This window comes from Chaetodon auriga, chromosome 4, assembly GCF_051107435.1.
Source record: "Chaetodon auriga isolate fChaAug3 chromosome 4, fChaAug3.hap1, whole genome shotgun sequence".
In the NCBI taxonomy this organism is placed as follows: Eukaryota; Metazoa; Chordata; class Actinopteri; order Chaetodontiformes; family Chaetodontidae; genus Chaetodon; species Chaetodon auriga.
This window is the reverse complement of record NC_135077.1, coordinates 20,890,889-20,902,829: the sequence shown is the minus strand read 5'-3', so window position 1 is coordinate 20,902,829 and position 11,941 is coordinate 20,890,889. Positions and strand designations below refer to the sequence as shown.

Genomic DNA, 11,941 nt, shown 5'->3' with positions numbered 1-11,941 from the left:
CTTTGGATAAGGATACAATGACCCACACTAAATCGACATGAAGAACACGGCTCCTTTACTGTCACGTAGCCTCCCAAACTAAGTTCACCATGTTTTTATATCGAGTCAGAGACGATGAAAGTCAACAAACCAGAAATCACCAGATTCACAACATTTTTGTCTCATAATTAATCTGAGTAAATAAAGAGACAGATACAACTGACGAAGACAAAAGAAGGACAGGCGGAGAGATGCAGAGGGTGCACAGGTTTTATAACTGACTTGAGGTCAACCAGGATTTCCCTGGGACTGGTTTTCCTTTTGTAGAAGGAGCCGCTCTTCAGCTGCACTTTGTACTGGATGTTGTGGAAGCTCACTGTGGAACCACAAGGCTGCTTGTTCTGGTCCATGACCTTTGACCTGGCCATCCCGTTGGTGCCGATGTCTTCTATCATGGCGATGTTGATGTGACTGGCTCTCTCCATCATCCTCTGCAGCAAAAACCCTGTCAAATGACAGTGAACTTACATGAGATCAGTCTTTCACATCTTTCTATCTCTGAGTTAATAACACAGATTGAAGCCGTGGTGTTTGAGTATTTTAAATGTACGTCTGTACGATATTCCTGAAATCAGCACAGACAAATATTAAGTGTTTTCAGGATGCTCTGAAGTGAAATGTAGATGGAAAATCCTGCAGCTTCACTTAATATTTAAAGATCTTTTCCACACGTGTATTATGACGTACATAAAAATGTATCTGTCTAACATGGTATAATCACAACATCAAACTCTTTAAAATGGCACCTAATCCTTCTCCCACATTCAAAACTCCAGAATATGTGAATGTGCACATCTCCCTTACGCATGCTGAACACTGAACCAGAATTGGCTTTTAAACTAGTTGTGATGTCACAAATCATGCTCGCAGGCCCGCCTCTTAAAATCAGATTCAATTAGCGCAGAGAAAATGTACACTTTCAGAAATAATGTGAAAACAGACATCTAGTGTCAAACATCATTCACACAGTGATGCTCAAACATTCGACTGAAGGAACAAGAAGAAAAACACATTTTTGACCTTTAACAATCACATCCAAATGTCTCCATTAAATGAATCATCATTAAGTGTTATAAACTCAGAGGAGATGTCATTTTTGTGCTCAGGAATTCAACAGCTCAAATTTCCTTAATGTACCAAAAAGGGACCAGAAAAGAAAAAACGCCTTCTGTCATCATGAACCAGACACATAATGACGTTTAACACAAACAAATTTGGTAAACTGAATAATTTTAACCAGAAATAAAACACAGCACGTCTCTGTCCTCTGATGTACTTTGAACAATGGTGTCATTTTTCTGTGAGGAACTCTATGGGGTGAGCTCGTACGTTTAAACAGACTTCATAATAAACGGGATCTCATGTAGCCTCATAAATGAAAACATACATAAATAAAAACACACTGCTTCATCTGCCTTCATCCTGTTATTATTGTGATAAGCTTTAACTACTTTACTTATCCAAATATGAAATACTCAGACATCCTTCAATTCCCGAGGACAACGCTTTGGCCTCGTATTTTTATTCTCCTTATTAACTATAAATGTATTAATTTTCACGTCACCTACACCATCATCACCAGAACCTTTGTTGCATTCAGGACAGTGCGATCATATTTTAGGGTGAAGTGGGGTTTCTCAACTTTGGAGAACATTGTGGTAAATTTGAAAATGTGTTTGTTCCTGTAATAACCAGGTTTGTCTTTTTCTTTCTCTTTTTCAGTGTTGATAGAAAATTACCACAGATGTCTTATATGTAAAATAAAATTAAGAACGTATAAGATAGAGCACATACCTCAACCATCAAGGATCAGCTTTGTGTTAATGTGGCTGCTTTCAGGATTTTGTTTTTACTGAACGGGAGCTTCAGGAACTTTTAAAGAAATTGTCTGGAAATGATCAAATAATGTAACCGTATGCCTATTTTTTGGCCACTTTTCCAACCAAACCAGACAAAAACTAATCCATAAAACCACACCACTTCAGTATTTTAAAATCCTTTCTACAGCACTGATTCACATGACTTCATTTTAATTAGTTCCATAATTAATTTTCTTGCTCCATCTTTAATCAGACAAACCAAGTCAAAACAATCACAGGCTGCCAAAATCCTCTGAAAATGATCATCACCGCAATGTTGCTGCAAAGTAATGAGAAGTTTTGTTGCAGTAACTTACCGGTCCGTGAGACTGTGAGGTGGTACAGAGTACTGCTGCAGCCTTCAGGAGCGCCGCTGCTGCAGACTGACAGAGCAGAGCGACATGGAGCCTGACTAACATCAGCTCATGACAGCGGGGACAGGTGCCTCACCATCCAGCCACACACTCCGCCAAGAGAGATCCCACCAAGCTGCACGGTGCTTTAACCCTTTATTTACCACCACCTAGAGCCATGGATGACTGAATGGAGACTGTGCATTGTCACTGCCACAACGCTGGCTTCCGATCATTTCTGCTCTGATCATTATAGTTATTGATGCATTGATGTGTTCAGCACTTTCATTTTGCAGCTGGTAATAATGTAATTGATTAGTTGATTTATATTTGTATTATTAATATGACTCCTCGAAGCAACTTAATTATCAAATAAATGTAGTTGAGTAAAAAGTACATTATTTCCTCCTGAAATGTATTGGAATAGAAATATAAAATGGTATAAAATGGAAGTACTGAAAGTACAAGTACCTCAAAATTGTACTTAAATACAGTATTTGAGTAACTGCTACATTCTAAACCTGCACATTTATTTTCAAATTGTACGCAACTGTATTGAAATCCATGAATGCTGTGGTGGAAAAACACATTAAAACATCTAAAATATTTGCATCACAGTTAGCCAAATGGTTAGCTGTAGAGTATATTTAAACAGTAGCTAAAGGGCTAAAACATGCCAAACCACTGGTATGGTCATTACATACAATTCTGAGCTAATTTGTATATAAATTCTTTTAAAGCTGTCAAAGTGCACATTTAGAAAAACTCTCCGTGGCGAGATGATGCCTGACGGTGTGAACAGCAGCAAGTTTCAGTTAGCAAGAAACAGGCATGCTAATTAGCAACGTTTAAAACAGAAAAGTATGATTTTTAAAAAAAAAAAAAAAAAGCTAGTTTATTTAATTATCAAGTGGCCACGGTGTTGGGCTTTTTTTTTGCTTCAGCATTTGGTTCAATTAGTTACACAAACTAAGTTACAACTTGCGTATTGTTTAATTTCTATATTTCTACCATAGCGTTAGCGTTATCTCATCAAGCTAGCTGGCTAATGCTACTAACGTTATAGCCGGAGGCTACTTTAGTACTGATGTTACTGATAAATCAGTATAACATCGAGCTGGAATTGTAAAAACTTTTAAAAATTAAGACGTCAAATATGTACCTGTTGTTTTTTGTTTTGTTTTGTTTTGTTTTGTTTTGTTTTAACAAGAAGGATGTCAAAGCTTACCTGTTGGTTCAAATCCTCTGTTAGCTAACAAACTTCTTCAGTATTTAACGTTAAACTTTAACTTCCGGCAAGAAAGCGCACACCAACCGATATTTGATATTCACCGATATTTCAGTCTCGTTTTTACTATATCTCTTCTCACAAATACAGAAATATGTTTTTAATAATCTTTAAAGTGTCTCTATTACATCATTCGACCAGAGAGCACTTACAAAGTTTATTTTTCAACTGTAAAATGTCCCACACTCCCATTCTAATTTATGATTATGACAAAGTACAACAAAATGGTTCACAAATCTCCACAGAAATCTGACTACATGCTGTAAAATTCAACAAATACGAAATTTTGGTGTGTAGTTTTTAATTGAGGTGTCTCACAAGCCATTCAGAGCAAAAATACAGTACAAACAGAGTGTTGCTGAAAGTCACATTTAGGTCCCAGATACAGATCCACAGCTACAATGATTATATCTGAACAGCAGCCAAACAGAACACAGTAAATAAAACCCGACATGGGAATTTAACGGACAAGGAGGCTTGTAATGAGGACGTGTTAACTATAAAGACAAAGTCCTTATATAAAACCATTTAATATGTGGACGAGGAGGAAAACAATATTTACAAAACATCTAGAAATGGTGTTTGAGGAAAAATGAAAGGCTACAAAGTCTTACAAACAGAACAATGATGATAAATATGTTGTATTTGTCTACTTTTAACCACAAAACAGAAGATGTCTGTCCCATCTAACAGTATTAATCTGCCTTATTCTGGAAATGGATCCACTCACAGTCAGTCAGCCAAGACAATCTACAGCTTAATTACTCCTACACCCTGCAGGGTTTGATTGTACTCTTTAGTCATGGAGGGCATTGAAGCAAACATTCACATTGTCATACATGGCTCTTAGCTGATCAGCTCTTTAGTGTTGCATTAAGTGTGCTTCACGCTTTCTGAGTGACACATCATTGGTGTAAATGAGGAATTACTTATTGTAATGATTTAGCTTTACACAACACGAGTCAGGCGACACTCCCGCCCGGGTGAAATATTGATATCTCTTCAGACGAGTTAAGTAAATGCAACAGAGAACTATCAGTTTTCCAGATGTACATAAATAGAATTATTTACAAAACATAAACTATACATTTCTGTACCCTGAACACTTACTAGTGCCCCAAGAAGACCTGTTTCAAATCAGTACAGATATTAACACTTGAACAAGCAAGAAACATGTTATTTTTAGACACTCAGACACTGAAATGCTGTGCATATAAACAGCATCAAGCAACTCCGTTCACAAGAGTTCACGACATCACAGAACATACAGGGTTTTGTTCATTTTCTCCTAAACCATCAAAGTTGTGCAACTGAGCATCAATGTTTGTCAGAGAGGTGCTTCAGTGAGTATTAAGAGCGCCAACAACACTGCGTGTTTATGGGGAAGCTGGGACCAAAGCATTTTCAAAGATGGAACTGTTAGTATTTCTGTTCTGTCTAATTTAGATGCATAAGTTGAAAAGTAAATTCCAGAATGGACAAACAATGATTAAGACCTACTCACCGACTTATTTGGGCCACGATTCTTATGTTCTAGACACGTCGTGAGTCACAACGTTCTATGAACTCTGACAAAGATTTTGTGTTCCCATACAGGGGTTCAATTAATTCCAATTAACTGACGAATGAATGCAGTTCAATTATTTTTTTTTCAATTAGTTTTTCCCAATGCTCCAAATTAAACAGCTGCTAAAATCCAGACGCACAAACTGTTTTTGAAATACAACTTATCCAAGTTAAGATCACCTTGAACGTAAAAAGTCCAAACTTAGGCATTATATCAGCTAAAAAGATAAAATATCTGAATGGCAGACCGTCAGCATCCATCCATGAATTCCTGTCTGCCATTCAAACACTTCTCAGCTTTTAGCACCTATAAGGTCATTGGTTTGCTAGTAGATAAAACCTTGTATAAAGAGGATGTTTTCCATTTAGTGCACATCATGAATTCACAGCCTCTAACTCCACGAGGCTAATAAATATCATGCTACTCTAAATAATGCGTTGTAACCCTTAGGTGTTACAGTCTGGGCAAACCACACTCTTTATCATGTTTCCATAAGGGCACCGTTGTTCGATTGTATTGCACACATGAATCCGGTCCAGAGCCCGAACCCTTTCATCCAATGTCCTGCTGCCTATGCCCAGCGACCACTGGACATAAAACTTCTGCTGAAGGAGAAACTTGGGTCCGAGCTCTCGTGCTTTCCCCAAGCACCAAAGGGCACCACGATAATTGTGCTGTTGTCCTCTGAGCCATACTGAAGAGCCTGAGGGACAAAAGGATCATGACACATAAACCCATAAACATTTGAATAAAGGTCTGCTTACTTATATTTCCAAACGTGAAGTATTTTTTGGACGCCTGAGATGAGTGTGAGTAAAGGCTACTCTACCCGGAGACTGTTTATGGAGGCATTTTGATTTGTCTGTCTAACAAAACATGAAAGCCTTCATTTCAATAAATATGTCAATCTGCCACAACTCAAACATGCCTTCCAAGCAACAAAACAGCCTTTCAAACCCAAAACTCTCCTGTAGTACAGACACTGTGGTGTCAGTCTGGGAGTACTAAAAGCCAAAAATGAAGGTTGTACCTGGTCAGATATTCTGTGAGCTGCCTCCTTGGGGTCGTGGCACTGGCTGATCACATTGCAGATCTCTTGGCTATTCATAATGAAGTTAATGCCGTCTGTCGTCAGCGCCAGGAATGAGTCATGCACATGGTGCAGCTGATGGAAGGAAAAGCAAAATTAAGTGTTTGCTTAAGACATTTTTTTTACTACATGTCTGTGCTACAGCTATGCTGTCGTACATTCATATTAAAGAAATTCCATGCACTTCCTGTTGAGAAGCTGGATTTGTCACTGCACTTCTGCAAACCTACCGCTATTCTCCTGGTCTCAGGCTCAGCGATGACCCCCGTGTTCTTCAAGTCAAAGTCTCCAATGCTGCGCGTCATGGCCAACCTGCCGTTGACATTTGGCTGTCCCAGACTATTCCAGGTGATAAAGCCTCCACTTCTCTTTATCCTTGAAGCAGGTGCAGAGTTATATTCTATTTAGTTATTTCTGCTCAGACAGAAGGAGTGATTTTTACAATAATAGTACCAATATCCTTCTCATTACTGCAGATAAAACTCCACCAGCACCGTCAACACTACTTCAGTGTTTTGAAGCTTCTGTTTCTGGCTCTAAACCTAAGAACAGATTCTGAATCTTTAGCAATATTCAGGTTAATGGTTAACAGAGATTCGGCAGATAATAAAGCCTAAATAGTTGTTTCCAACCTTAGATGGACACTTCAGTAACTGCTTTTAACCACTAGATGTTCATTTTCTCACAGATATTAGTTTATTTTCTTATTCCCAGCAGCGAATTTGTTTCGTGCACTTCCACACACCTCTTCATTTATTGTAGCTGCTCAGGTTTAAATTGGGAGTTATCCTGTCAATTACGTGACATAATAATAAGATAAATGTTTAAATTGTTCTAACAGGCACGAGAACCGTGTAAATGAAGCCATAGTGGAAAACTTTAAATGTTGTGCTCATTTCATGAACTTATTGTATCTTCAGGGTGGTTCATACCACTGTCTCTGGCTGCTGTCCTTTTGTCTAAACTGATAAACGAGGCATGACTGCAAACATCTTTGTACCTCTCTTTCTCGTCCTTCCTCTCAGGAGTGTGGTCGACAGTGAGTTTTAGGGCCTTGCCCTTGCGGCACAGCATGGCTCGGCTGTCACCCACACTGCCCACCACCAGCTCAAAGCCGTCCCTCAGCAGGGCCACAGTGGCAGTGGTTCCCGCATTCATGCCGGGTACTACAGAGACATAAAAGGAAACATGAGAGGTGGAATGTGCCATAAAAAGGCCCCCACAAAAAAAAAAATTTAAAAATTAAAACAAATCACTGTTCACAACAACCACATCATGGTGTACCTCACACTCTCACATCCACACACTAAAACATGAACACATGGGTGGGAAGTCGTAACGTGGATTTACAGCAAACTAGAGGTTAGACAATTATAGATAGAGGAGACAGTCATGCATGCAGGTTGAAGTTTTTCAGCACAGTTGAGCTCTTCAGCAAATTTTACAGCAGACTTCAGTCTAAAAATAATAAATGTTCTCTGTCAGTACACTAATCAGTGTCCAGAATTGATTTTGATATTGAAAAAACACATAAACTCATCTAAAAAAGAAAACTACTTTCTTCATACTTCATGACAGCGGTGCTTTGTTGTACTTGCAGTTTGCATGCATTTATTAAGAGCTACAAATGTGAAAAATTCATCACTTATCTGTCCTAAATGTGACTACTTAGTACTTGATGATGGCAATAAGTGACATTTCCTATTAATGCAGGCAAACAGTAAGATGTTCTTTTTGCACTGAACTCAGTAACGTGGTTCCAGACAACTCTGTGTGTCTGGCAAACGTTTGAGCAGCAGAAATTTAACTACACATAAACACTAAACTTCGGTTCCATAAGGGACAACACATTTCTTAAAACAGAATGAAAAACCTTAAAGCTGATTTATCTGCTGACATTTGTGGGCCTGCATTAAACCTTTTTCTCTCTGAGGGAATAAACGAGGTGACTAACTGTAGATTCAAAGGCAGGTGTTTGTTGTTGTTGTTGTTGTTGTTTGGTCTGATCTGCGTATAAAACATGCTGCATCTCAAGGACTAGATCTGTGACTGACAACATACATCTCAAACACTTTGTCAAACTGAAGCACTGTCTCACAAGAAGCTTTGCATACACTTGGTGAGAGAAGAAAAGGAAGAGAGCGAGAGAGAGAGGTAGAGAGTGAGAGTGAGAGTGAGAGAGAGAGAGAGAGAGAGAGAGAAAGAGGGGATTGAGAGAAAGATAGGGAACCTTCCAGTAGTCCAGGATTTAGGACCCGCTGGACTCTCCTTCAATATCTAGCCTCTCGTCATCCACATTGGTGCCAAGGGGCTCCAGCTCTTAGCTGGGTCAGCAGCTGCCGTAGATAACATGCACACACACACACAGGCATATTGGGACATTTCACACAGCGTGGCTGATCTATGGCCACATCATAGATATACTAGCTTTTATATAAACAGATAAGCTTAATCAGACATAAGGACCTTTGAGAAAAGTCAAGCTAATTTAAGTTCCTATACGACAAGGGCAAACATGTAGGCCACGAGATTTATTGACAGAATTTTTTTTTGCATGAATTTGTTAAAGGGACGCTCAAATCACCCCAACATCAAATTTAATACCCATGCTGCTAAACAACATACTTTGCAGATTGAGAGCATATCAAAAGATGGGTGACAAATTAAAGGAAAAAACAACACGAACTTTCAGGCCACCGCAAGCTGGAACAGCTTCAATGCTTGTTGGTATCGACTCTACAAGTCCCTCGACTGCCATCCTTTCAAATGGCTTTTAATAGGGTTGAGATCTGGTGATTGTGAAGACCACAGCATATGATTCATATTGGTTACAATTTTCCTTGAATTTGTCGCCGCTGTAGACGCAACACTGGAAGCAGTGAAGCGTTTTAGTGTTTGCTCTACTTGTAGCTGGTTTATTGTTCATCAGTCATTAATTAACTTTGGCTTAAATGACAGACCTCTAACCAAAAGAGCTCAGATCATGTCAGTTGGGAAATCCAGTGCTTCAAAGCCTAAGTAGGATAAGTAAGTTAGGTTTTCAAGAGAGAAAAAGAAATCATTACACATATACAGGTGCATATATATACACAGTATAACTATGTGCATGTAACACAAAAGAACCTACCGTTTGGAGAGAAGTGCAAGTGCCTCGCAAGAGCTTTGTCTACTTCAAGGAATGCCTTCGTTAAAACTAGTTCCAGATTGACCTCCTCTGCCACAAGGTCCCTGAAACAACAACCACACCTACATTGATCAAAGTATCAGATACAAAGATATTCTTCACAATCATCTCACACTTTCAGTTATTCAAAACGTTAATCAGTCAATTAATTTCCTGTGACAAAGACTGGCGTCGATGTGCGATATCAGCATATCTACTGATTTCCTTACTTGATGAACTTCTCCATGTATTTTTCACAGAAGTCGGCTGCGTCCGGCCCACCATGTCCATCAAACACGGCAAAGTAGAGTATGTTGTCAGTCATTTGGGAGACCTGGAAGCGGTCTTCATTCTCCTTGCGTTGACCGATGAGCGAGGCACAGCCGACCCTCGATAAGCTGACTTTGGGAATGGGCTTGCCGTAGCGAATGCTGGGAGGCAGCAGGATGGGCTCATCAATGCGATTGTCCCAGATGCCAAATGAATCCCAAGTGGTGGGGCGGCCACTACTGTCTGCATCAAAGCGTGTGTTGCTGTGCCGTTTTCCTGAAGGGCTGTAAAGTTGTCTCTGGAAGACTGTGAACTGAAGTTGGCTGTCCTGCTGGAATTGGGGAGGGCCTAGGGCCATCTGTAAAAAACCACTGCGCCCCACATGAGGACCACTGCACCTTGCAAGGCGCACAAGACAGGCTGCTGACATCACCCCGACAGCACAAACACTGGAGAAGCACTGGATGCAGAGGAAGGGGGGTTTGTTGTCTGAACACTGTGGGAGAAAAAAAATCAGTTCTTTAGATTGGGTGCAGAAAATTGAACTCACATTTCAATAAACACTTTTGTTTGTTCAGGAGGGGGCGACAACACCAGAATGTCTAAAATGCTGCACCTATTGCCACCAACCTTGTATTATTTGTGATTTACAAATTAATAATCATTAAGCAAATGCTCTTATCTCTAAAAAGATAGAAACAAGATATTATGATGCCAGCCCTTTACTGATTTACAACAGGTGCTTAAAACTGTGATCTACTTATGAAAGGACTGGACAAATGTTGAGTAGAGCTGAAGCAGTCAATTGATTGACAGAAAATGAATCAATAACTGTTTCAATACTTGGTTAAACGTTCCAGTCATTCATCCAGCAAAAAGCCAGACATTCACTGGTTCCTGTCTCTCTGATAATAGTTATATTATTGTCACATATAATAACAAACTGATTATACTGGGCCGCAAGACTGTTATTTATTGACCAGCATTTGAATGGATTTCAATTGGCCTTATGTGACTCTGATGGACATTTTTACTATTTTTTGACATTTAACAAATCACTTAATGGAGAAAATAATCGGAAAAATTAATGAAAAATTTAGATTTAACTGCAGCCCGACAGGCCTTGCTTCAAAGCTTACCCCAAATACGGTGATTAAAACAGCGTCCTTAAAAAATGAGATTTACCTGAAGGTCGTGACAACCTTGAAGTCTTTCCTGTCACATTACTGTTAAATTAAGCCTGCCTTATCTCCGTATGTACAAACACTGCTGGTGTATACGTTCAAACATCTGAAAAGAATCGGGGAATAATAATGCGTTTATATATATATATACGATCAACACACAACTTTTCTATCGAATAAGATTCAGAAAATGTAGCAGTGTATTATCAAAATAGTGAAAACACGTTAAAATCAACGTTAACGATATATGAATGACGCAACTCTTGGCTGTCATAACACCAACGCTAGCTTCCACTGCTAACAATACATCAGTACGCCGATTATATAACGTTAAACACACGTGTCAGATGGGGTGTGTCCGTGTTTCACTACGAATACTTCAATACTCCCTAATACCATGTTCTTATTGCGGTTATGAAAAACAACTGGGCTAACGCAAAGTTAGCGACTTGGCGTTTCGGCGGCATAAACATTAACAAGCTGGCTAGCTACATAGCAATAGCGATCTTTAGCTGCCTAGCTAGCTAGGTGGCTAGCATTAGCTAGAGGTTCGTAGTTCATCCAACATTACCGAGGCCATCCCCTTGACCTTTCAGTGGTGTGTTAACTAAGAATCATACCTTTAATGTCTCAAAGGTATTAATACTGTGTAATCCCCCGCTGTTGCCTTGAAAATAAATCTCTAATACCTGAATGAAAACACCGCTGCCCTCGTCTTGTCCCTCTGTTTTGGATTCCCAGTGTTATCAAACAAGGCCTCTGATGTGACCGCGCCAATCAGCATGCAAGAAACGCTTACGCCTCCTTTGACACCCCCACATAAAGTGCAGATGATTGGTTGACGTAATGCTCAAAGACAGGTGTATGCACCAATAATCAGTCGGCAAATTTCACTTCGTCCAGCCAATCAGAGGAGCATTTGATGTTAAAGGGACGGTAAATTACTTTCGTGTTCATGCCTGACACACCTTTAATCTTGTTCCCAGTTCTCCTGAAGGCCAATCAGCTCGCACTTCCTCTATCACCATTACACTAATTTAGATTTTTATTAAATGAGTCACTTCAGGCCTGAATGTTTGCACTAATCTTCCTTTAACCCCATTGGAATTTAAGGCTACAGTGCACAGA

The 11,941-nt window shown here is 39.5% G+C and overlaps 1 protein-coding gene across 3 annotated transcripts; it reads right to left on the bottom strand.

Moving 5' to 3' along the window:
- Window positions 1-3,819: 3,819 nt before the first annotated feature.
- ppm1kb (protein phosphatase, Mg2+/Mn2+ dependent 1Kb) lies at window positions 3,820-11,609 on the bottom strand. 3 transcript variants are annotated; one of them, XM_076727979.1, is made up of 7 exons: window positions 11,503-11,609; window positions 9,590-10,125; window positions 9,324-9,424; window positions 7,197-7,362; window positions 6,427-6,571; window positions 6,137-6,271; window positions 3,820-5,809 (listed from the first exon to the last, which is right to left on the bottom strand). In XM_076727979.1, the coding sequence occupies exons 2-7, from the start codon at window positions 10,057-10,059 to the stop codon at window positions 5,678-5,680; spliced, it is 1,149 nt and encodes a 382-aa protein (XP_076584094.1). In that variant the 5' UTR covers window positions 10,060-10,125; window positions 11,503-11,609; the 3' UTR covers window positions 3,820-5,677. The 3 variants fall into 3 exon arrangements, with proteins under 3 accessions (XP_076584094.1, XP_076584095.1, XP_076584096.1); XM_076727980.1 differs by having other exon boundaries at window positions 11,434-11,540; XM_076727981.1 differs by lacking the exon at window positions 11,503-11,609 and adding an exon at window positions 10,815-10,902.
- Window positions 11,610-11,941: the final 332 nt, after the last annotated feature.